General features: G+C 45.5%; 1 protein-coding gene across 5 annotated transcripts in view; it reads right to left on the bottom strand.

The window, feature by feature from the left end:
* Positions 1–26,780, bottom strand: part of FYN (FYN proto-oncogene, Src family tyrosine kinase) — a 209,662-nt gene that overhangs the window by 13,732 nt on the left and 169,150 nt on the right. For 4 of the 5 annotated variants that reach the window (XM_067702327.1, XM_067702326.1, XM_067702328.1 and 1 more), the window contains 6 exons: positions 26,087–26,190; positions 24,979–25,128; positions 22,203–22,367; positions 18,778–18,957; positions 16,740–16,816; positions 16,494–16,647 (listed from right to left, as the gene is read on the bottom strand). In XM_067702327.1, coding sequence (XP_067558428.1) covers positions 16,494–16,647; positions 16,740–16,816; positions 18,778–18,957; positions 22,203–22,367; positions 24,979–25,128; positions 26,087–26,190 — 830 coding nt within the window. Of the gene's footprint in view, positions 1–16,493; positions 16,648–16,739; positions 16,817–18,777; positions 18,958–21,667; positions 21,824–22,202; positions 22,368–24,978; positions 25,129–26,086; positions 26,191–26,780 lie in introns of all 5 variants that reach the window. The other variant, XM_067702330.1, reaches the window with a different exon arrangement.

The raw sequence follows: 26,780 nt of genomic DNA, 5'->3' as shown, positions 1-26,780 counted from the left end.
AGGGGAAAAAATGAAGAATGTCTTTGTCTGATTTCTCCTTTGTTTTGGGCCCAAAATAGCAGCCACTGTTGACAAAAGAAGGTTCTCTAAAGATAACTCACAGTTTCAAGGAAGACAAAATGTTCAGTTAAAGCACTGATAAGCTATTAGTGATTAAGTGAGGTTTCAGCTGAGAAGAACTAATCAGTGTTCACTCTTCTACTCATCTCATTACCTCAATTTCCCCTCATTTTCGTTTCCCCCCTCCTGAGGGTACAGATGCAGCTCCACATCAGGGAGAGTTCACCTGGGGCTTGGGCAGGGGTCTCTGCAAATGGCCATGCGGTTGCACACTGCAAATCCCAGTCTCTGAGAACAGCATCCCTAAGGTTGCCAAGGATACCACCCTGCTGGGGGCTGGATGGGCTCTCTCCTCGGGTAAAGTTAGGAAACCTCAGAAGCCTGGAAGGAAGGACCTCCTAGGTGTAAACATTGCCTTTTCCTTCAAAATAAAGTTCTCCTCCCTCAGATTTTTTCATAGATATCACAGCAGGCATAAAGCCAGGATCAAAGTTGTGTTCTAATTGGTATGGATTTGTAGAAAAAAGGGGACAACGTCAGGACACCTACACCACAATGAACTTGGTGTTGTCATGTAACTAGCTGATTTGCTCTTCCTGAAATTCTCTTGTTTGGGAACAGGATTAGATGCCGAAACAATTTCCTCTCCTCTGTACTTCACTGGAGGAAACAACAGCAGCCGATGCAGGTATGATGGTCTGTGCCACTGATACCACAGGCTATGAAGGACCTGGAAACTCTTAGTGTGCTCGTTCAATGTTTAGGTGAACTAAACAATACAGAAATTATCATCACTCTAGTTTTTATTTCTTACTGAATTAAACAGTTTAGGATTCTGTTAAGCCAACAGACAAAGGCCACACATAATCTATGTGTATTTATGTATGGACTTGAAAGCATCTTTTCCACCGATGTTTTCCAGGCAGTGTCTGCAGGTTTTACCAACTTCCCAAGGTTAACTCATTGCTGAGAGCCTGACTTGGTGCTGTCATTGGGGCCCAGGTCCTGGAACCACTCTACAGGTAGACTATCTTTGTACTTTGGTCACTTACCTCCCAGAATAGCAAGAGGACCAGCTAGCCTCAGGCTAAATCATTTTCTGTGTCGAGTAAACATAGCAGTGTTTTCAATAATCATTTCTTATAGATACCTCACGCCTGCTTCTCTAAAGTCTCCGGAGATGTGAAACGAGTGGGCATCAGCGTTGTGACCAACAGGGAGATTCTACTCCCATGGCTTCAACGACTGTCCTGACTCCAGTGATGCCTGCATTTGTATCATCTGATAGGACCTCCCCTCCTGAGTTCCTGACCCGTAAAACCAATTCCCTCCTCAGAGCCTCCACTGGGACCTCACAGGGCCTCTCAAACACAATATCCACAATGTATCCTCCCCACGATTCTGCTGCTTTTTCAGTGTGTGCTGCCTTGGAAGCTGCCTAAGTGAGGACACCAGAATGCTGAGAATCTTCCTTCTGGATGCCGTGTCTACTGGTTCTCCACTGTGCACTCAGGTAAGCAGCACGGAGCCTACCTAGACGAGCTCGACAGATCTTCATGGAGTTATCTTTGGCCTCTGCTGCTTTAGTGTCGTCCACATTGAGTCTACTTCACACCCTTGAAGGTGTCTGTCCCTCTTCATCCTCACTACCTGCACTCCAGTCCTCACTTGCTCCCTGCCACCTGCCTCCTTCCTGCACTGCCTTCCACTTGGGCCCACATGCACACTCTGGTCCCTCCTTCCTACTCCCCAGCCTCCTCCTGTTATCCGGAGCCTCACCTCCTCTGTTGTCTCACTGGCCCCATGACCTCCTCTGACCGTCCTTCCTGCTGCAGGGCCTCCAGGCAGGCTGTTGGCTTTGCCGCAAGTCCCACCCTACTCCTGCCCCATGGTTGACTCCTGCTCTCCTTTGTTCCTGGCCTAAGTGCTTCTGGCACGGGAACCCTGGCCCGGGCACTAAGACTGGGGCAGTTTCCCTAGCTCTGCACTGCCAGAGTGGCTGGTTCTTTGCGGCTGTTACCATTTAAGTGCAGTAAGCGTGTGAGCTGTCAGAAGTGCGTTTTTCTCCATAGATACCCTCGGGGGCCGGTGCGTGTCTTTCTGGATGGCCACCATGTCTCCAGTATTGAGCCCAGTGCCTCATGCACAAAAGGCACTAGGTAAGGGGGTGCTGAATGAATGAGTGACTGGACGCTGGTAGGCCACCGGACCTTCCCTTCCGGCTGAACAACCTCGGTTCCTCATGGGGCTTATTGTCAGTTCCCTGCTCTCTGGCCAGTCCTCGCCTTGTCCCCAGTGACCAGGGTCGCTGTCTATAACCATCTGGATGCGCTTCTACGTGTTTGACAACTGTCAACTACAGTAGAAAAGCATCTGTCACACACTAATGAAACTTAAAAACACCTGGAAAAACCCTGATTTTAGTGCCAGATGAAGGGTGTTCAGAGCCCCTTTGGGTCTGAGTGCACCTGTCTGAGGTGGTGGGAATCCTGGACTTGGCTCTCTGAGGGGCCTGGGGCTGAAGCTGGGGGGTAAGAGCCGCAGAAAGACAAGGTGGCCAGAGGCCTTGGAGCATTCACAGCCAAACAAAGTGGAAAATCCTTTTTTTTTTTTAACAGACTGGGATGGAAGCAGGTGACTGGATAGCAATCATTCCACCTCACTGGTCTTCTTTAGAGTAAGGTTAACAACCGTCCATGTTTTAAGTAAGAGAAAGGAGAGAGCTGTGGATTTATTCCGTTATCAAAGTTTGTCCACAAGACAACAAAAGATCCCACCCCTGCTGGACTGGTTTTGTTCTCTCTCTTCCTACCGTAAGTATTTCTGGAGTTTCCTATGTGCCTGGCGTGGTCCTTAGTGCTGGGGCTACCAGAGTGAATGCAACCTCCTGCTCTCAGGGGGCCTGCAGGCTAGCTTGGGAAGGAGATAAACGAATGGCCATTATATATGTCAGACAGCGACCAGTGCTATAAAGAAGAATAAAATGGGCTACAAGCACAGATTCTGTGGGTTCTTCAAGTCACACTAAGGACTCCGGATCCCACCTGGGTTTGGTGGGGAGCCACTGGGGCCTGTGAGCATCCTCTACCTCACCCTCTCCTTGTCTTTAAAACATGGAAATAACGCGTTATTACCTAGAGAATGATCTGTGATGAGCCAGAACGTGAAAAGCATTTTGACTTTTCAAAACTCTTGAAAAGCATCATGACATTTCAAGGCCTGTGGGTGTCTATTAGCAATTAGGTAGATCAGCGGTCCCCAACATTTTTGGCACCAGGGACCAGTTTCGTGGAAGACAATGTTTCCACGGACTGGGGTGGGGGAGGGGGGATAGTTCAGGCAGCAACGCCAGCGATGGGGGAGCGGCAGATGAAGCTTCGCTCGCTCGCCCGCTGCTCACCTCCTGCTGTGCGGTCTGGTTCCTAACAGGCCGCAGACTGATACCGGTCTGGGGGTTGGGGGCCCCTGGGGTAGATGATGAGCCTATCGTCACTTCTGTCATCATGTTTACTTAACTTGTGGCTCTAGTCACATTTGTGCTATTTAGCACACTTTTCACATTTGGGTAGTACAAATCATCTCAGAAACAAAGGAGTGAAACTTACTTAGCATACTCCAACACTTTGTAAACCTCAAACATTTCTACGAGAAATGAATGATCTTTTCTGAGTTTATTCTTCCCTGATGCTTTTCCTTTCTTTCTAGCATTTCTCTTGTCTCTGCTGTAGGCTTTTCCTCAGTCTCCCTCTCACTAATTCCAAGTGTGTTAGAGGCCTAAGTGCTGTAGACCCTTCTCTCTGCTGATTCCCTGGGGGAACGTGCCCGCTCTCATGGCTAACCCTGCCCGGCATCTCTGTGTGAACTGGGCGGGAAACACTGGACAGACTCTGTCTTTCATCTGAAGTCTTGGTTCTCAATTTGCAAACGTCTGAGGGACAAAGCCTCTAGGATGTCCTGCCTTTATCTCAAAGGTGGCAACTACAAATCTAGATTTATTTTTCATTAAATCATTTTACTATGAATAAGACAGTTTATTATAAAAGAAATTCTTGTAGGTGGAAAATTTTACTACATGACTGACAAAGTTGATTCTCACTTTAATATTCTAGGATGCAAATGGAGTTCCTTTCTACTATCCCTTTTCTGGGGGTCAGATTCCTACTCTGCCAGGCTTCAAGGTGAAAAACCTGAAAGCTGGTTGGAACTTCTCCCTCTCCTTAAACCCAATATCCAATCCATCAACAAGGCCTCTTGTTTCCCTCTTTGACGAGTCTCTCAAACTTTCCCTTTCCTGTTTAAGTTCTCTGCCAAAACCTGATTTGGGACCTCATCCCTCTGGTCCTCCAGCCATGGTGCCCTGCCTTCAGCTCATTGTCTTTCCAATTAATCCTTTTAAACCTCAGCTTCCTAACGTCCACACCTGCCTCCCCGGCAACCATACAGTGCGTTCCCTACTGCATTAAGCCAAAATCCCCCACCCAGTTTTCTAGGACCCACATATCTATTCAACTTTGGTTCTTGCTGCCCCAAACACAGTTACTCTAGCCTAGTTTGCTTTCCCGTAACCTGTACCCTGCACTCCGCATAACCGTGAACTTGCTTCTTCTACATTAACATACCCTAAATGTCATCTCTCCCTCCGCCTGCTTAGCTAAAGCCTGCTCAGCTCAAGTCCCACCTGCCTCATCAAGTCACCTGTGACTACTCCAGCCTTCATCGTTCTCACCAGTGCTCTTGGGAATCAGTGCTATAAACAACAGTTTAATGCTTGACAATAGTAGCTCCCACAATAGCTAAACATGTATTGAGTGCTTGCTAAGTGTCAGGCGTCATGCTAAGTGCTTTACACATACGAGGCAGATACCAATAACGGTCCTGTTCTACAGATGAGAAAACTGAACAGAGGTAAAACGATATGCCAGAGGATGCATGTAAATGGTGGAACTGGGATTGGAGCCAAGGGAGTCTGGCTCCAGACCCCAAACACTCAGCCACTACTGCCACGTCCGTGTTTCTGACACGTCTCTCTACTAGTTATTGCGTCTTTCCTTAAATAGAATGCAAATCCCTTGAGGTTGGAGACCATGTTTTATACTGATCTTCTCCACAGTACCTTGCCTAAGGCTGGTTAAACAGCAACTGCTCAATAAATGTTTTAATTGGCTAAAGGGTCAACCTAGCAATTTATTCAACACTGATGGCCACAGAGATTCTCTTCCTTTACACAAATTTAATCAAACGGAACAAAGAAGAGAGTGACACAATGCAGCTGTGGAACAAATAATTATTTTCACCCTTACAGTTACAGGAAGAAAATCCTTCTGACCACACTCCAGGACAGTCTAACTGAAGGCTTGGTTTTTAAGTGAAAACAGGGTAACCAGCTAAATTCATTAGGTCAGCACGGCTCATCCCAACCCCCAGGTCCCAATCAAGTTAATGAAGGTCCTTTATCCCCAGGGGCCAGGCAATCTGCTTTCTTCTGCCTTAAACAGAAACAGTTCTCACTTGCTTCAGTTACTTACAGTACTTTATGCACCTTGGTGCATTAAGGCGATGGCAGCAGCATTTCAAATGCTCAAACGAACGCTGCAGAGCCTTTCACTCTCAGGTCCGCCTCCTGGACTAGGCGTGTGGAAGTCAGCCAGGAAACGGGGACCGAATATTCTTTGTGACAATGCAAAGACGTCAAATTGTGGGCTGGGCTGGCGTGGCCATTTGTGGGAGGCCAGGGCAGTCATCTAGGAGAGGGGCTCCAGTGGCAGGCAGACCTGGGTACGCACACTGGCTTTGTTGGGTGACCATTTAAAAGCCCCCTCAGTCTCAGTCTCCTTGTCTGTAAACTGGGGATGATGATAACCTCATGAGGTTGTGATGAGAATTATAAATAATTTAAAGGGCTCGGCACAGTACCTGGCGCCTCATTATACCTAAATAAATGCCACCTATTATTTTATTTGGATCTTAATGCAAAGGCACTGAGTTGCATCAGGCCAGCCAAAGCTCTCCAAACTTCACGGGAGGGAAGGAGGATGAGGAAAACCCAATGCACTCAGCAACCAATCACTGAGAACTTACTCAGCTTCCAGTGAGTCCCCAGCACAGTGGGAGTCACCTCCTGCCCTAGGACATTCCAGGCAGCTGTGGGACAGAGCTCACAGGCAAACCCAACAGAAAGCTTAAATTGTGGCTTTAGGAACAAGAGGACTCAGGAGAGAGGGGAAAGAGGAAGTACCCAGGGACTGGGGGCTTGGGTAGAGGTGGCCACATGAGAACGCTGCAATGTGACCCTCGGTTCTTCCTGGGGCTCCAGGAAGGGGCCAGGAGAGGCCTGGGGTGGGGGTGGGGGCGCGGGCGGTGGGTAGCTCACATCACTGGCTCTTCCTGGATTCCTGGACTGTCAAGCCTTTCTCTCTCTCTCTCTCTCTTTTTTTTTTTCCATGGTGACCAGGCCAATTCCACAGCCCTGAAAATATCCCCTATGGCTAAAACCTGGGCCAAGGTGGAGAAGGCAAAGCCAGCAGAGCGTAAAAGCAGCCAAGTCCTCCCTACAGAGAACGCAAGCGGTACCCTCACAGCATCTGCAAGGAGGAAAGGCACTAACATCAACAACAGACACTGTTCTTCTGCACCACACATCCATCCAGAAGCCTCTTCAGTTATGAAGCCTCAAACTCTGCAAATTATTACATCCAGGATTAAATAATGTGAAGTACTTCAACTTTAAAGTTATCCTGGAGAATAAAAGAAACCATGAACTACGCCAATAACAGGAAGCTGATTATATTGGTGGGGGGGGGAAAGGAGGGGTGACAAGGCAGGACTAGGGCAGGATATCCTGTGAAGGAGGTAAAGCTGATCTGACCTGGAACTTTGCGGTTATTCAAACAAAAACAATGATTTCAAACTTGGCAAAGCAAAACTCAGAATTTTCACACTAGGCCAAAGGAATGACTTTGGAATTTCCCAAACATGTCTGGAGTAATACAACTGTGTGTTTTCCAGTTATTCCTGGTGACACACTCTGTTGCAATTTCTACTTTAGGTTCATAAGGTTTTAGCACCACGTTTTTAAAAAAAAATAAACGAAAAGTAAATGGTACAATGGATTGAGATGATATTCCATCTGAAATGCATAACGGCGAGCAGGCAGTCTGAGAAGGAAGGAGGTGGGGAGTAGGGAGGAGTGCTGTCCCCCCTGGGGATGTGGGTGGAGGAGGACCACGTTCGGCTAAGGAAGACAAGAACCCAGGACCAGAGGCAGGGCCTGAACACGCTGCAAACACGAGGGTTGACGAGCCAGGCATGGATCCCAAGTCTAGTGTGGCTGAATTCGTGGAAGGAATATTCAGGCTGAGAGGGATGAGCCAAGTCCCAAGGGGAGCCCCAAATCGAGGACCAGACAGGAAGGAGTAGATGGTCCATCAGCGGGTATTAAAAGCCTAATCAGGACAACTAGAGGACAGAGGGGAGCAAACCCAGCACCCGGGAGAATGGGGGATGAGGCTGGAGGCAAGGCACTGGTCCTGGAGTCTTGCAGTTGAGGAAGGACAGGCAGGCAGGTAAACTGTGGAGGGGCAGAAGTGCCTTACATGGAGGAGAACAGAAAGCAGGCTGTGACATTTCTTCTACAAATCTATGGGGGAGCCAGAAGGGGAGGGGAGGAGCTCGGGCTGCTTGCCTTTTTTCCCCATCACCCTCCTCCCCAATGGTGACCAATGACAACCCAGGATAACTCTCACTTGCAACACAAAAGTAAAGAATGAAATTAACTAGCATCTCCTGAAATCATGGGTGTTTGGTCCCTGTGCTCTCAGGAAGGAGATCTAAGACTCATCAGGAAGACTTTGCCTGGGACTTCCCTGGCGGTCCAGTGGTTAAGACTCTGTGCTTCCACTGCAGGGGGCACGGGTTCGATCCCTGGTTGGGGAACTAAGGTCCCGCATGCTGCGCAGTATGGCCAAAAAGAAAAAAGTAAAAAAAAAAAGACTCTGTCTGAAGTACCAACTGTGTGTGTGTGTGGGGGGGGCGGTATTTGTGGAAGTTGCTATCTTGGGTGGAATTGAGGAAAGGAGGAGCCCTGCTTGCTGTTCTAAAACACCAAAGTGCTGAATAATTCCAATTATCCTTCAGCAAAAGCAGAACAAAAACTCTGATTCATAGCGTGAGTACGATGGACACCACACTTGCGATCTTTTATCCAGAACAAAAGGTAAGAAAGCTGCGTGTAGGGCTCTGGAACCATCTGTATGCTGCTGTTCAGGGCGGTGAGAATTCAGAGCGAAGTGAAAAACGGATGTCTGGGGTTTAGCTCAACACAGAAATCACCTCCAGAATCCAGTCACCCCCAGGAGGGGCACTGGGCCTGGGTCAGTCTGACATCATGTCACAAAGTCTGCTAGGCAGCAAGGAAAAGCACTGGGGTTGGAGATACTGCTTGGGAACAGCTGGTGGTCACACTGAGGGTCTGGTTGGGAGTCACGAAGGAATGGAAGGAAGAGACGATGTACAGAAGACAATAACCACTTTGGGTTGCTTTTCCACACCACTCCCCCGGCCCCCCCGCCCCCCCACCCGTGCCTCTCCCGTGGGGAGACCAGCCCCATGCTGCTGTGCACTCTCCTTCAAAACATGGGACAGTTTTCACTCGCACTGTCTGTCCCTGATTATAAGGATGATACAAATGCAGGAGTTCCTTCTGCCAGCAAGGCAAGACAAGGAAGCCAAGTGACATTTTTGATGTTTGCTGGCAGTATGTAGCTCCTATTTACACACTTTAAAATCACAGAGGGTGACCATCTGCTTCCTTCTTGATGATTACTAAGAAACATGGGTGCGCAGACCAAGGACTTGCTCTGACCGCTCAGAAACAACTGCCCAATTGCTTTGCTCAAGGCAGCACAAAGGAGAGAGAGACCCACACGGAATACAAAACGTGACCGCCCGGTTCAGAGAAAGGGGAAAGGTATTCAGACAAGCGGCTCTCAGTGACCAGGGCTTACAGCAGGCCCATCTGTCCCCCACCCTCCGGCCCCCAGGAGCAGAGTCAGGGGGCAGCCGGACTATGCGGATGGAGGGAATGAGTCCACCTCCTCCGTGCAAACACTTTTAATTTGAAAAGAAAGAGCGGGGGAGGAAGGGGTGAATTTTCTTTTCCTTTTAGTCTTTGGCTTCCACACGTCCTTTCTCCGAGGATAACACGGTCTGCACCACCCACGTGCCTCTCCCTGGCAGTGTGACCCGCTCCCCCCTGCGCTTAACCTGGCCCCGGGGCTCCGCTGTGACCGCGCATGTAAACAAAGCATCCCTCTCGGAAAAGCCGGTGGAAGCCCGGGTGCGCGGTGGAATACAAATGAAGGCCCTCTCCGCCCATGACGGCGGTGCACCAAACTCGGGATCGGGGAGGCTTGATTGGAACCAGGCTCGGCTCAGGCATGCAGCCCTCCGCTCAGCAGGAAGGAGGGCTGGAACCTGGCCGAGGGCAGGACGTTCTGCGGGGGAGCCCCGGGCTCTCAGCAGACACCCCCGTGACCAGCACCCCTGACCGTGGCACGGGCGGCGGCGTGGTCAGTTCAAACAGAAGAGCTTCCTGCTCAGCGCTTAAAACAATGGCTGCACTGGAAAGGGGTCTGCTTTTCGTCAAAGGATGATTTGCTTCTCTAGCATGGGAAGAATTAGATTAAATTCAATAATTAAAAGGGTTTCTTCCCCTCCTCCCCTGACATTTGCTGTTCAGGTCACAGCACAGTGTGTGGGAACTGCAGTGCTGTTGTTGACAGAGAACAAGAAACGCATGTGCCGACGGGGGCAGAGGGAGGGCATCTCATGGCGAGATCAGCCTTGATCTGCCACCGGATTACAGGGGCCTCAGAAGAGGCTGATTAATAATTCTGCAGGAGCCCTTGAGCTGGAAAGCTGGCGTTCTGAGTCTGATAATCCCCAGTCACTGCGATACAAAGGAAGGACAGGAATTGAATTCACAGTTCTGAATTGTGAAATTCAAAATTTGAAAGAAACAGGGATCCACTTCTTCCTGACTGTGTTTCTCAACCTAGCTGCCTGCTTGTTTGTGTTAAATGGCTACTGTGCTTTTTGAATCCAAAATCTGATTATATTTAATTAGTACAGGCATCTGGGATTTCTAATACACAAAGTTATTAAAGTAACAAATCTTTCTAAAATATGTTCTCCATGAAAGAATGTGTTAATTTATGCAGTAACAATATTTTAACATGAAATAATTAACATGAAAACCGCAACAATTATGAATTCTTTGCAGTCAAATTTATACGTGAATTTTCCTCCAGATAATAATCTATTCAATTTAAACCCTCAATACTGGGAGCATTTGAACAGATATGTTTTTCTTTTATTTAATACACAAACCTTAACCTACAGCAAGTTTTATACAAAGTCCTAAATGCCCCTGTTTTTACATACATTCCAAAGATCCAAAGATTAAATCGCCTTGACATTTGCTTTCTCAACAATGATCCTGTCGTTAACTTAGACCTTAAAACAAACAAAAAACCCCAAATACAGAGCAACTCTAAGTTCCTGTCTTTGTGATGATTCAAATCAGGAGAGGAAAGGGTTAAATAGGCAGGTCCTTCATGTGGGAGACCCTATGGAGGGGGTCAGGAAAGGCCAAGAGGGGTGTGTGTGTGGAGACAGAGAGACAGACACAGAGACAGAGGAGGGAGAGAAGGAAGGAAGGAAGGAAGGAAGGAGGGAGAGAGGGAGCCCGCACGCAGTACTATCACTCCACTGGATCAACAGTAGTGATGTTACTATTGGTACCTCTACTAACTAAAATTATACAACTATCAGCTCAGCATCTGCTTTGTGCTAAGTGTTTTATGTATATTCTCAGGGAAGTATACAACAATTCTCTGATGAAGGTAACTATTATTATCCCTGTTTTCAGAGGAGGAAATAAAGGCTTAGAGAGGTTAAGTAACTCGTCCAAAGCCTCACAGCTAATTAGCAGTGATGGGTGTTTAGACTTGACAAGATTAAAAACAACAGTGGCAAGAAGGCAGGGACAGTTCTCAACAGAGAAGGCAAATCTGCTGGAGAAGATGGTGAGTAGACCACCGGCTCCCAGCTGTGTGGTCAGAGGGGCCCTTGGGCATGTAGGTAGTATGAAATGGTGACTGCCCAGATAAATAGAATTGGCTGTAAAATAATGAAATAATATATTTTTTCTCTTACAAGGTTGATTTTTCTTTACTGATCACTGATAGCTTTTTCCTTAAAAATCTTTTTTAGGTAAGAAAATAAAGACCCCTTTCAAGGAAAATTTACATCAAACACAAAAACTTCAGGTTATAAGAATGGTTTTTATATTTCACAACCCTCCAACAACTTTTATAGAGAGCCCATTTAATTCTCACACTAATTATGTGAGGTTATTATTTTTATTACCTCCATTTTACAGATGCTAAAAAATGAGGCTGAAAAAGGTTAAGTGATTTGCCTGGGGACACACCAACCTTGTAAGTGGGAGCTAGTTCAGACTCGGGCTTCCTGACTGCCAACCACAGCTTCCTCAGCCTCATCAGGAGGCTGCCTTAGCAGCCTACAGGGAAGTACACCACCAGGAAACAACACAGTGACTGTGTATTCTATCTTTAAAGATACAGCCACAAAACCTGCTGGGTGGCACAGACCTGTCCTAAGACCAACAATTCCACTGCAGGGAACATACCCAGGAGATAGGAGGACATGACCGCCACCACGGCAGCTAAATTCATAAAGACCCTCAGTTAGAAATACCAGTAGAATGGATACACGGATCTATCTGTACAATGGAATACTACTCAGCAATGAAAAGGAAAGAACTACTGTTATGTGCAGCAACATGGATAAATCTCACTGACCTGATGAGAAAGAAACTAGACGCCAAAGAGTAATACTGTATGATTTGTTTATATGAAGTTCAGTTACAGGAAAAAGGAATCTCCGGTGATAGAGGTGAGACAGTGGCTACCACGTGGAGTGGTGACTGGTTGAAGGGGATGAGGAGGTCCTTAGGGGGCTGGCAGTGTCTGTGTCTTCATCTGTGGCTGGTTTCAGGGGCACATATGTATGTTCACTGAGTTGTACATTTCAGACTTATTAATTTTATTGTATGTATAGTATGGCTCAATAAAAAAAAGTAATCAATGTCCACGAAAGCAAGCCATTCTGATACATAAGCCAGGTCTATCTGAGCTTGTTATGTTTAAATCAACATTAGTCAGCACGGAGCCTCCTGAAAACTCATGAAGAAAGTGTCAAGAATTCTCCCATGGTCTGTGTGAGCTCTGGAGGAACTGATGGCTGGAGGGGCTGTGGTCAGACCTCAGGGGAGGGTGCAGGCAGCTTGGAGGTGAGAGGCCACGGTCAGCTGAAGGGTGGTGCCGTGGTGGGGAGGGCTGGGAGGTGAGGCCCCATGGCAGTGGCAGCAGGTGAAGGCACCCCGACTGACCTCTCTGGGCTTGGGCACCAGGCTGGGACATACTGCTCCAGCCACCTCAAGCTCGACAAATCCCAAGCCAAATTCACCCTCGTTCTTTGAAAATAAGACCTTCTTCCCAACCCACTCATTCCTGTTGTTGGCAACTTTATCCTCGTGATTACGCACATGTGACCACCAGGGAATTACCTTTGATCCCTCTCGCCCTTTCCAGAATGGTGTTTGAGCCTTTCCATGTGTCTACAGCCCATTTTCCCATCTGTTTATCCCCCAAGAACTTAGTCTTGTCCAGGATATGACAACAAAAGTCCTTTTCGTTTACCAGTCGCTACGTGCTGGGCACTGCGCCAAACAATTTACATGTGCTGTTTCACTTAATCTTTGCAAAAATTAAAGCACAAAGCAGGAAGAGTATATTTGCACTTTACAGATAAGCAAGCTGAGGTGTGGAAACGTTAAGTAACTTGCCCAAGGCCCCAGAGCTGGTGGATGGTAGGGCTGGGTTTCAAATCTGGTTCTACCCCAGGCTTGCTGCCTGCCCCTGTGCAGTCTTTGGCTTCTTTCTATCTGCAGCTCCTAGCAAAGCCCTTTCACTTTGAAAGGCGCTCAAATAACTAATTTTGTCATTGCTCAGAGATCCTGATTGGACAGAACGTAACAAGAGTTTGTGACTAAAGAAGATCTAGCTGCTGTCACTGGGGGACACGCAGAGGTAGCAGAGAATGAACGATACCAAAGGACTTCTAGCGACCTCCAGAACGCTGTCGGCCGAGGACCACCCCCCTAGGTTTTGGGTCTGGTCTTGACCTTCTCCCCGACACGGGGCTGCTGCTTACAGTCCAGTGGGGCAGGGAGGAGGAAAGGAACAGAGGAGGCGCAGTTTAACCCAGGTCCCAATTCCAGCTCTGCTGGTGCCCGGGGGAAATGCCAGCTCATCCACTCAGGGGGGCGACAGACATTTCCGTGTGCCTCGCATGGGAACCTCACAACTGTGCTGAGAAACAATGGTCACCCACAGTCCTAAAATACCTGTGATTGGCACACGCTTCTGAACACTGCCCACACTTCCATAATCAAGATGCGGCCTGGCTGTGGCCTGTGGGGAACATAAAACCTGATGTGCAAATATCTTCAGGCACGTGGAACAGCTGTCTGGAGGAACTGACTAATCCCCCGCAGAAACCAGCGTGAAGCACGCGTGCCATCTGCAGAGCACACCAGCAGCTACACATCAGGCCCTGCCTGCCTCGTAAAGTGGCCCGGGCAGGGCAGACCCTCGGGAGGCATTTTGTAAACAGCTGGGCTGTCTCAGAGCTGGCAAATGAAGGCCTTCCAACTCCCTCACACATGCACTTTAGAAGTGCCCCTTAAAAACCTTTTCCATAAAGGGGAAAAAGGAGCTTATGACTAACCTTCTCAATTTTTATTTTCTGTTCTTTTAATCACTGTCTTGATGAGAGACAGCATAGCTTAAGAGGGCAGATGCGATAGGGCCAGCCATACCTGGATTCAAATCCTGCCTCTGCCCTTTTACTAGCTGTGTGACTTTGTACACGTTACTTAACCCCTCTGAGCCTGTTTCTATCTTTCCCGCTCGGGCCTGGCACTGGGTAGGTATCCTGTAAACGCCCCTGCTTCTTCTTTTTCCTCCGTTGCAGCATTTCTTTTATTCTCCTTGAAAATCCCGGGGCCCCAGTCTTTCTTTTTCCCCCCCCCGGTTCAGTTCTCCAGTTCATTTACTTCTTCTTACTTATCTCCTTCCAGTGTTTGGCATGGATGGGAAGATACTTGTAAAAGGGAAGAGAGAAGAAAAAAGAATTTTAAGAGGGAAGGGTGGAGGATTCTATTTGGAAATTAAGGGTGTGAAGCTGACCCTCTGAAGGGCGTCAGGACAGCATCTGGGAAGTGATGGTGGAGGTGAGGAAGCCACCAGAAAGGCAGTCAGGACAGCTCTCCAGGGAGGAAGGCAGGATGGCCAGGGCTGAGGGTGGCCCCGCGGGCCCTGCCTCACAGCAGCAGCACACTGTGAGGGCACAGCCTCGAGGGGCTCCTGACATGCCTGCCCCCGGACTCCAATCACCCAGGGCCACAGCCAGGGGCATCTCACCCCGTGAACTAAACACCCAGCCCTGTCAACAGCATCCGTGCCAGCATGCTCGGGCTCTGGCCCTGCAACCTTCTCAGTTATTGATGGTTCAAGGCTGTTAACAACACATTCTAGAGAGTCCAGAGCCCAGGAGAAGGGGAGAAACAAATCCTGAACTGCTCCCTCCAGCCCCAGAATTCCACTCACACACGGAACGATGCTGACACGACCCACTCCATTCCCACCCCTTCCTAAATCAAAGATTCATGTCTCGCAACCTTCACCTGCTCTCCTCTCCTTCCGGGTCCGTGAGCTGGGATCTCACAGGTTTGCCTCAGGGTAAACTCTCTCATTCAGGCCCAGGTCTCAGACCCAGGGGCACTTCAGACCCTCGTAGCTCATCTTGACTCAAGATCACATCCACATTCCTCTTTGGACTGTGGAGCCAATCAAAGCTGCCTGTGAGCCTTTGATTAGTGATATGGTACACCATCTGGCCATGCGCTGGTGTGTGGGTGTGTGTGTGTGTGTGTGCACGCGCGCTGCTTGTTGTGTGGGCATTTGGCTCCAGGACAAGAACTGCCACGTGCTGGGGAAATTCAAATAGCCGAGCTGTCTGACCGACCTGTAATTTAGCCTTTGGACAGCATCTGTGCGAGGCAAGGTCTTAGTTTAGCGTTTTTCCTCATCACTTGAGACTGCTGAGAAGGATAAAAGGAGGGAAGAATTGGCATGAAATGAAAGAATTAAAAAAGAAGGAAAGAAAGAAGAAGAATGACAGAGGTGGCCATGATAACCTCTAGTAGAAAGCACTCCCCTGTAATCCACTCCGGTCACTGCTCAGCCTTGCTCGGAATGACTAGGTTTTGGTTAAAAACAATAACAATGAAGGTGACCCCTTTCCTTCAGACACGAGCATTAACTTTTCCATGAGGAACCTACAATGACTGCAAACTGCACATTCAGTTCCACACATTTATCCTTTGACCACTACGTGAGGTTCCAGGAAGAAAGGAAATAACGCCGGGAATTCCCTCCCCGGTATCTACTGCTCTAGAAGCATCTGAAAAGCTGTCCCACTGGAGTGGCTGCTGGTTTGAGATGTATTTTATGTAGAGGTTAATTCCTATAAATCTTTGGAGGAGGCAGGATGGAGGGGATGATTAAAGGAGGTGGAGCTTCTCCAGGGACTGAGTTATTCTCTTCTGTCGGCCCTCTACATCCCCTTTCTACTCGTCTTCTCCCTGCTCTGGACCCATCAGGACTCATCAATGGGCTCCTTTGACCGCTGGCTCTAGTGGGGTTTGGCAGAAGATCTGGAGGAAGGCTGAAGAGTGAGCTCGGCCGCGCACCCCCCAGATCCGCCCCAGCTGCCCGTCTCCACCCGAGGGGGCCTCTCTGCACAGCTTCTCGTTCTTAGTTCTGGTGCTGTTACCAGCTCTGGGATGCCGCGTCATGCCCTGTCGGTTTTCCTAAACCCTGCCCGGGCCATTGTAAATAACTCCTTTGCTAAATTCTCCAATGAGCGGCGCCTTCTGTTTTTGGCTGAGACCTCGATGGAGTGATGAGCTACTACTCGACTGCTCTCTTGGTCTTCCGCAGCCCTCTCCTCCCAAGGCAAAGTGCCTCGAGCCTGGGTGCAGGGAGGAGGGCGGCACGAGCCAGGAGGACATCAGCAGACGCTCACGCACCAAAAAGCAACATCTCGTTCACGCACTGAACCCACAATAGTCTCCCACCTGCAGAGCTGTCAGATTCCCACCAGATCAAGAAGGAAGAACCTAGCCAAAGAATGACAGTCCAAATATTTTCCAGAGGAAGGAAGGGAAGGAGGGAGGAAGGGCTGAGTGGGATGTGACCAGCAGCCTTCCTCATTCAAGTGCCCACCTTGTCTTGCTGTGTACTCATTGTCTTCGATCAACCTGGCCAATCCGAAGTCGGCGATCTTGCAAATTAGTCCATTCCCCACGAGAATGTTTGCTGACCGCAGGTCTCTGTGGATATAATTCATGCGCTCGATATACGCCATTCCCGCAGCAACCTGTGGAAACCGAGGAACACACGTTACATGTGGCTCCATGTACTCCCACGTCAGTAAATCTAAGGCAGGAATCGAGGTACCACAGGGCCTACCTGTGCTGCCATGTCCACAAGGTTTGGTAACTTCAGAGCTCTTCCTTCTCCATCTTTTAAGAAATCGAGTAAACTTCCTATGAGCAAAACATAAAACCATTTCGATTTCCTTTGAAAGATAAAAATTCCTGACGAAGGGCTGTATTTGGTTTTCTTATTAGAAGTAACGAGGTAATTAAATGAAATAGTTGCTATCGATTAAAAAAAAAAAGGTTTACACAAAAAAACAGGGCAGAAGAAAATCTATGCATTGGAAGGCGGCAGTTTTACCTTTTAAAAATAAACTATTGGGCTTCCCTGGTGGCGCAGTGGTTGAAAGTCCGCCTGCCGATGCAGGGGACACGGGTTTGTGCCCCGGTCCGGGAGGATCCCACATGCCGCGGAGCGGCTGGGCCCGTGAGCCATGGCCGCTGAGGCTGCGTGTCCGGAGGCTGTGCTCCACAACGGGAGAGGCCACAACAGTGAGAGGCCCGCGTACCGCAAAAAAAAAAAAACAGCAACAAAAAAACAACTATGGTGGGACTTCCCTGGTGGTCCAGTGGGTAAGACTCCGAGCTCCGCATGCCACAACTAAGAAGTCCTACAGATCCTGCATGCCACAACCAAAAACATGCCGCAACGAAGATCCCGCGTGCTGCAACTAAGACCTGGTGCAGCCAAAATAAATAAATAAAAACTTGATACATTTAAAGAAAAAACTATGGTGACTCCATTTCTAGGGACACCAGAAATGGGATTAAAACTAGAAAAAACAGGACTCAATTCCCTTTATGTCACAGGAGGGACATACTGAAAGGCTGCACCACTTCAATCTCATTCCCAATCAGCACCCCTAACAAGAGTGAAGTGGGGAAAAGAGCACCCAGCCGAGTGGTTCCCAAAATGTGGTCCTGGACCAGCAAGAATGGCAACCCCGGGGGAACTAGTTAGAAATGCAAACTCTCGGGTCCCACCCCACATCTACCGAATCAGAAACTTGGGAGTTCTGGCCTAGAAACTTGTATTTTAAGAAGCCTGTTAGGTGACCCTGATACAAAGTAAAGTTTAGAATCACTGGCCCAGCTTATTGACAGATTTTAAATCAAGAAAAGAGTATCTGAGGAATACAGGGTGGGGCAGGTAGCTCCCCACATTAGATCATGGCCATTCAGGCCTTAAAAGATATCTGAAACAAAACGGCTGGAGCTTCGGAGCCACTGTGATGACACACCCTAAGGAGCTCAGAATGAACACTGGGGCTGAAACAGTCACAGGCAGAGGCTGGAGGCTCATGTGATCATTGGTGACTTTTTTCATGCTTTAATTGAAAAGTTATTTACCAAATAACCCTGGGTACAAAGGACAAACAATCTGTCAGAGAATAATTCCAAATATATTTTAAAAGAAAGTACGTGGAAAGGAAAAATTACACTGGTGTCCTCTGATGTACAACAAATTGCCTTTTAAGGCTGTTTCTTGTTTAGTTCATCTATTTTTCCAAAACAAAGCAATCTTTGGCCTTATCCCCAACAATATTGCTCTGATTAGAAAGAGAGAAAAAGAATGAGACTAAAATGTGCTCTTTAAAAGCATGTCTTTCTACGTCTGATGTTTAAGAAGAGAGCTGAAAAAAAAAGATGTTGAAAAAAGGGAGACTAAATTTAACCCAGAGATCAGTGTCTGATATTAATTGTTCAGCCCTGCAAAAAGTTTAATTTTTAACACAAGCTCTGGCATTCCAAATAACAGCAAACTATTACAGCTCTCTGTATCACCCCTGATACTAAAAATGAATTTCTTTAATTATGGAGAGAAGCTGGAACTCCTGACACATGCAGCATGCAAAAGGTACTGCGCTTCTCAAGAATCTGGGGGGCAAATTCAAGGTCATAGACTGTTCTTAAAATGTTTTCATTAGTGAGCACACAATTTGTGCGTCTTGATAAGAATGCTTGATTCATGGAGAAGGGAAGAAAAAAGCAAGCAGGCAGCTCCATTTCCCTCCCCAAAACAAGGCTGCAGGTTCCCGTGAGGGGGAGCCCGAGAGGCCTGGCCTGACCTTTATTCATATACTCGGTGACAATGTAGATGGGCTCCTCAGACACCACCGCATAGAGCTGAACCAGTTTGTCATGCTTCAACTTCTTCATGATCTGTGCCTCTTCAAGAAACGATTCAGGGGACATTGTGCCGGGTTTAAGAGTCTTTATGGCTACTTTTGTGTTTCCATTCCAGGTACCTGCAGACACCCCACAATATCAAGTCAAACCAAAGATCCTCTTTTGATGGAAAAAGAAGTTGTTTAGTGAGTAGCTATTTGCATAAAGTTGGATTTTAACTTAAAAAAAATGTAACTTTTTTTTTGTTGAACAAAGACAATCAAATGTAAGGACTCAGTCAAGTATTTTCAACAGGAAAAATGTGTTTAGCTATGGCTATATCATGGTTTGTAATTCTTTAAAATTTTTTTGTGATTTTGATATATATCACTTTCCTCTTCTGGCTCAGCCATGCGATTACAAATTTGTATCAAAAGCTCTGGATGGATACATCTTTTTTTTTTTCCTTCCAGTTTTACTGAGATATAACTGACATACAGCACTGTATAGGTTTAAGGTGTAAAGCATCATGATTTGATTTACGTACATCAAGGAGTGATTATCACAATTAAGTTTAGTGAAATCCGTCATCTCAAATAGATACAAAATTAAAGAAATAGAAACAATTTATTTCTTGAGAACTCAGGAGTTATTCTCTAAACAATTTTCATATATAACATACAGCAGCGTTAATTACATTTATCATGTTGTACATTAGATCCCTAGTACTTTCTGGACACTTCTTCATAAGGATGAAAGTCTACGGGTTAGAACAGGACTGGCCATCCAAGAGCCACCCCTTAGGCAGTACAGTGAGCATGGAAGAAATGAGATTAAGTTCTGTTTTATGGGGTGTGCCATTTAAAAATACATGGCAACACACAGAGGACGTGTGGAGACTACCTCTAGACTTCAGGTTGTCAGCAATGGATGAGCGGCTTGACTGAGTCCTTGCAAAGTTGAGCTAAGTGTGCTGATAAGCATTGGCAAGAAGCTCTCGGTCCACTTGCCAACACTTCAACCAGTAAAGGAAAATTCCTCAAGCCTACTGATGGTCAGCCACAAGAACAATGCCTTCTAGCAGATAGACTGGAAAAATTAAACAGCAGCTAAGAAAAATTAAACAGCAGCTAAGAATAGAGATACCTGAACTTCACATGTTTAAAAAAAAATCTAGGAGGTTCAGAGGCAGGCCTGGTTTATGATCACCATCATTTACCTCATCTGTAAAGTACAGAAATGGAACTGGATTCTCTCTCCAGTCTCTTTCAGCACCAAAATTTAAAAAAAAAGAAGTCTAAATTCTATGTGTATCCATTATTAGTCCTATGACTTTGAATTAAAACTATAAGGGAAACAGAAAAATCTACTAAGATTATATTGTTTTCTACTTGGAAAAGAGGGCTTGTTTGAATTAACTTTATATTTAATATAACTGATTTTAGAACTAAAAAATTCTATAAAGTGGAGCAACTCTTGTTACCCTGTTAAAAACATGATTCATAAAATCACAGCATGCAACCTACAAAAATATAAATTATCAAAGAATAAGTGGTTCAAAGAAGAGTTCATTCAAATCTTATAGAGGCTGACCACTAAACGTAAATGGGAAATTTGACACTTTGTAAGTGGTCTATGTGAGTGTTTTAGCACCCCCCAAATTTAAATAGAGTGAGATCGTCCTCTCTAATAACAACCTGGTTACTTATACAGCCTTCCATCCGGAACCTGAACTGCCCCAACACGGTGTTTTACCTTCAGTAGGAAACAAAATCCTAATAACACGTGTAATGATTTAAAATTGGTAATTACAAAGTTTGAAAATAAATTTTTGTATAGGGTTTAAATCTTCCTGATTTTATGAGTGACTGCATTGAAATCCTTAGGACCCACAAATACAATTATAAGTTGGGTGGGGATGAGGGAGAGGAAGGCTATATAAATATATTTTACAATATGAGAGTTAAGTTCCAGACAGAGACGGACACAATAATGTGGACTCTGAAAACAATTATAATAATACTGATTATAATAGCATATGCATACTCACATACACGTGTATATCTGAGTGTGTATCTCTCTCTCTCTCCCCCTCTCTCTATAGGTAGTATTTACTAGTTGTCAGGTTCTGTTCTAAGTGCTTTAACTGTATTAAATCTTTTAATGCAGATCACATCTAGATACCTATACCACACACATCAACAGGTACCTACCTATATTGCTTTTAATTGACTCTAAGAAAGTAAGAAGCAGGATTCCGTAAGCACCAACATTACCTTACTGACAGATGTTTCAGGGTGTTACAAAAGCAGTGGGGAGGGCCAGTGCAGTTGGCCTGATCAATGACACGACAACCAAATTATGAGAGAAGTATGTGTGTCTACTGAACACCTGCTATATGCAAGGGACTCTAAACATACTCTCCATGAAATTCTCAAGACAATCCTAAGATGCAGGTATTATTCCAACTTTACAGATGAGGAAACTGAGGTTCAAGGAGATTAAATAAGCCCCTTGCCCATGGTTAATCAGCTAGAAAAGCTTCAAATCCAGGCTATTGAGCAAAAAAAGTCCATGGTCTTCCCCTGTATTAGCCCAGCTATAGAATCTTACCTTCCCACATCTGAGGAAAAGGAAACACCAGAGTCTTATTGTACTGGTTTCCTGTTCTGTGTGTACCTTAATTAACCACATGAAGTAGGATAGAAGGGTATAATCTGGATGGCCTGTGCCCGTCTAGCTATCCAGGTTAAGCGACTTGGTCCCAACGGCTGTATATGTTTTTGTTTAAAACTGTTCTTTTAACTGGCTTTGAGATGCAGCCAAAACAAAATGTGCCCTCTGCCTTACCAAGCCACACTTCAGCGAAACACCCCTGACCCAGCTTCTTCTCCAGAAACAAGGAATCACGTGCAACTTCCCAAGCATCTTTAGCCAATCCAGAAGTTTGTGGGGTACAACTCGATGCAATCACAGTTAAGTTAAAACACAAACCATCAGCTTTCTCTACAGGAAAGGGAATTAATAAAGAAAACACAGTCCTTATAATCCATAATCATGCATGCACTAGGAAAGATGGGAGGTGACGTGCCCTTCAGGGTGACACCGAGTTCATTTCACAAACATTTGCAGTTGGAAATGAAGGCATTTGGTGCAGGCTAGAATATTCCTTGTAACATTTACTGGTTTATGAATTGAGGCTCATATAGTAGTATCATTTGAGCCATTTTCCAATCTTGACCAGAATTCTGAAATCAAAATCAAAATTATTAGTAATTCACATGTTCCTCTTGGCCAACAAGTCTTTATTTTCACCTTCCATCTTTGATGTTTGGGACTTCCCAAACAAGAAAGCTAGTAATAGAGTAATGGAGTCTCAGCATACCCATCCATACTTCCCCAAACTGCCCATTTCCCAGTCTCTTGATCAACTGCAGGGATTCTCGAGGGATTTCCCAGACATCTTTGGTTTTGACAGATAGATCGGTAAGCCTTGGCATCCCTTTGTGACAGGGAACTACTAGGCGGCAGCAGAGGCCTGCGGCTCTCTCTGGTGGGGCAGGGACAGCAGCAGGAGGGGAAAAGAAAAGCAAACACGTGAAACAACACTTACAGGTGCACAAACCCAGCCAGCACACAGCGTTACTCAAAACAGTGCTATGTCAGCAGAGAACTATACATGTCTTGGAAGATTAGACACCACACGCTGAAACATGTTTGTTGGAGGTAGAATAGAGGACGTTTTATATTTGGATGACTGCATACCCCCAGGTCTAATAGAGTCTATATGTATATCCAGATACAGACCGCTTTGGTTTCTGTGCTCACTGAGTAAGAAAAATGTTTTCAGCCCAACGTGCTAATAACATGGCTTCCGGAACTCTGCAAATACCTCCGCTGATTTCAAAAGGCACATCTGGACCACAGAATGTCAGCACAACTGTCTTTTGCCCCTGTCTAATATCTAGGGTTTGGGGATTCTCTTTGCTATGAATATACTTAAAATTGTAACTTCAGTACAGGATTCTTGTACAGAACATTAGACTGTTATAAACTAGTAAGGCTGAAAATTATACCTGGCAAGGGAAAAAAGAGGTCATATTTCTCTAGTGATTTCCTTGGCAGTTTGAACTGACTCTATTCTACCAGTCAGAAACTCTTGCTTTTTTGATTATTTTCCCTTAAAAAAATCTTTATAACAGTCTCCGATGTATAATTTAGGAGTCTGGTTTGAAACGAGAAAGAATGGAAACTAAAATTTGCAGAAACTCAAGGATGCGAGAGAACTCTATTTCCTATGAAAAAGAGGAAGGAAAAAAGTCGTTATCACTAATAGGTTATTTGGAAGATTTTTTTTCCTTTTTGTCTCTCTCTCTTTAAAGAAAAAGCCTTTTAGAACCTAGCAGTGGTAAGGGAAAATTGTCTAAATGCCCAGTTAAACATCAGTCAGGTGAGAAAGGTGACAATGGATAAGGAATCAGGGCAGTAACAAAAGCTGCAGAGTGCCTGGCTTGAGGCGGACAGAGCCTCACCAGCCATACCCCACCAGAGACCCCTCAAATCCAGGGAAATAAAATGTAGTGTTGCGGCCTTTTCTCCAGGAACCAGCTGCAAGTGCCTTTTTATTCCTTTCTTTTTTGATAGAATCAGGTTCGGAGACATTAAGGCAGGAAATTATTTATGTGTCAATATTTCAAAGGCGTTTTATTGTGTGAGGGAGAGAAAGAGGGAAGAGGAAAAACCAATATAAAAACAAATCTGTCTCAAGATGGATTTTTTTTGAGATTAAAAAATGTCTATTGCTTTTCATATCCCTTCTCTCCTTCCAGCTTTATGATGTTATTAAGGTGCCCTTTCCAACACAATATTTTCAAATGATCCAAACCCTGGGGATCCAGCTGATGTTTGGCTGTAATGAAATATATTTAGGCATTTGAAAAATCCTTACAACATGCAGGCATTCTGAGTATACCACTTAAGCGCAGGGAGATATTCTGCTCCATTTCTCCCAAGTATTTCATTAGAATCCACATAGACAAAAGATACCCCCTGCCCTAATCAACAAGTACTTCAAGTGTTATTAATGTTTTCATTTGTTCATTACTGCCCAGGATCAACAGATAGACATTTATTGCCATTTTCAAAAAAATGCTTTTTTTTGGTGCTAAAAAATTATACACACATATTGTTAAATGAATGAGCATAGAGCAATAGTTGAAGTCAAGCCATGTACTATTTTGGAGTCTCGTCATTGTCCTGAAGAATAATATAAAATGTATATATGGATCACACAAAAAACTATTGGGTTTAACGGGCCATAGATCTCTATCTGTACATGCATATCCCTATCTATTGGTGTGTACATATTGATATAGTGGGACTGACTTGCTAATCTAGGAAAGAAAGCAATCATCCTAACAACTGCACATAAAACCACCTTCTTTAATAAAATGTACAAATCACACACCTAAATACCTAATAATTGTATGTTTCTAGGAACAACAGACTAGTGGTGATGTCTGGGTGTTAGGACAGAGACTGATCTACTGTTTAAAAGTTTAATTTAATACAACAGCTGTAACAGATTTAGGAGCTGTGGATCATATATGTCTAAGTCTAGTTAGGAAATGGAAGTATTGGTGGGGAAGTAGAACATGATAAATAGATTGCGAAAGTCATCTAGTCATGACAAAGAAATGCATGTGCGGCCATTCCCGCTACAGCGCTGAGTGTAAAGTAATGGTAGAAACACAGCACACCCTCTAGGAGGCCCCGTGGAAGTGCTCCCCTGGAGACCACACCCTCTTCCTTTCATAGCTCCTGAATTATATTCTGCAGGGGAACAGGAAGAGATAACTTCCAAGGATTTCAAGATGAAGACAAAAAAACAAAGAGCTTTTAAAATTTAACCTGTTGCTTTCTACTTGGGGAACTTGAATGGTATAATCTTTTGACAAACATTTGGAACTAATAATAACTATGGAGGAAAAAACAGTGATAGAACCTATTTGGCCAAGCCTCACCTTGAAGGGCTAGCAAAGAAAAGTATTTTCCTAGTGCCTTTGTATATATTCGTTGTACCTCTTTCCCCTTTCCCGCTCTGGGCCCACCCCTACCCTCCAGCATCCAAATGGTTAGCAGTCAGTTAGAATTCAGGTTACCTGAGTAATGTTGTACAAGCTGCTGAAGTGTTTCAAACTGGGCCCGGGTGGTAATATAGTATCCACCGTTGTCAAGTTTGCGAATTTTATAATGTTTGACATGGTCTCCTTTCATATCATCCCAGTCACGAATAGAAAGTGAATAGGCACCTGGGAAATGTGCAAGGCATTAGCAGCTCCAATCATTTTGAGTACCAATTTGTTTTTTGGGTCTCATTTACTTGAGTATTCTGATTTATAATTATCAAGAGGAGACAGACACACACACACACACATACTTCCACTCAGTAACATAGGAAGAAAACACCCTTTTCCTGCAAATGTCAGAAGATATTAGCAATAAAATGATTCTACCCTTGAGAATGAAAGCTCTCTGGATTTTTCCCTGTGATACTCTATTCAGTACACTTGTGCTGGTGAACATGGCATAGACCCAACTCCCCCCGGGCAAGATGAAGGGAAGCACAGATGTTCACGGCTGAGATCGCTGCCCTAGTCTCCGTTACCCACAGGGCATCACAGAGGCAGGGGTGGCATGTACTGAAGAAATCTAAGGACTGTTTCTCTAGAACTGAGCTTCCAATTCTTGCTTCAGAACACTTTTCACAGTAGCAGATAACTAGTGTCTGGTATATCAAGCTAGAAGGCCACTGCTTTTTCTTTGGCCCAGCTCGTCTATTGGGTTCTAATGAGTTGTTACATAATGAGAAGGCCAGCAGATGGAGGAAAAGAAGTCCTTAGTTGTGGAAAAAACAAAAGAAATGCAAAAAACAACCTGTGTGATTGGTGCCTGAGGAACTAAGAGTTTCAGAAAATCCTACTTCTAAAGGACTTCTGAAGATTCTATGATCTTGCATGCGTGGAGGAGAGAAGCGGTCCCAGCCCCTGTTTCCAGGGGGAAGGTCTTGGTTTTGAGCCTCTGTAGTCCTTTTGGAACTGTCTGCAGTTCTAGAGCCTGGAGGGGAAACTGAATATAGGACTCTGCTCACCAGACAGGGAGGATATGTGCCATTTAAACACCCTTGTACGTTAGAGATAAGCCTTTCATCCCCTCTGACTAATCCACAGATTTGAATGACAAGCCACGTTCTTCAACTCGTTATCTTACCTTTGGTGGTTTCACTCTCACGGATAAGAAAGGTACCTCTTGGGTTTCCAAAGGACAAAAGCTGTCGCTCAGCATCTTTTCGGCCAAGTTTTCCAAAGTACCACCTTGAAATGAGATCAAGGGAAGGAAATGTTTTTGACGTTCATTTGCAAAAATGCAACAGCATCAGCTCCTCTGCCCGTGAATCCTCCTCACGTCCGACTCCATCCTTAGCCTCACCCTGTGTCGTTTTCCCTAGCCTCATCTAATTCCCTTTCAATCTATTCCTGATTCCATCCCTAATCCATCTCCTTCACTCCTGAAAAACGATCAGATTTGAACTGCAGGTTATTTTTCTTCCCTCCAGAGATGACAGGGACTGGTGGGTTTGTGTTAAAAGTGCCACCCACATGCACAAAAAGAGAAACCCAAGACCCTGTTTTGAAATGGCAACTGCAGGAGACCCTTCCCACGCACCTCTACAAGACCCTGGATTTCTGAGCATAATTACAACCCTTGGGAAATAACAAAACACAGTCATAGTGTCTATAAAGATCATTAATCAAGCATTGAAAAAATGTCAGTCAGAATGGACAAAGAACAAAGACATGGTATTTTCAGTAACTTCCTACCTACAGCAACTCTGAAGGAAAATGGTCAAGGCTACCCCTAATTTGAGATGACTGCTGTCCCTGGATGCCTGTTTCTCTTTTCT

The sequence above is a fragment of the Pseudorca crassidens genome, chromosome 13, assembly GCF_039906515.1.
Source record: "Pseudorca crassidens isolate mPseCra1 chromosome 13, mPseCra1.hap1, whole genome shotgun sequence".
NCBI classification, from domain to species: domain Eukaryota; kingdom Metazoa; phylum Chordata; class Mammalia; order Artiodactyla; family Delphinidae; genus Pseudorca; species Pseudorca crassidens.
This window is presented reverse-complemented; position numbering and strand designations above follow the sequence as displayed.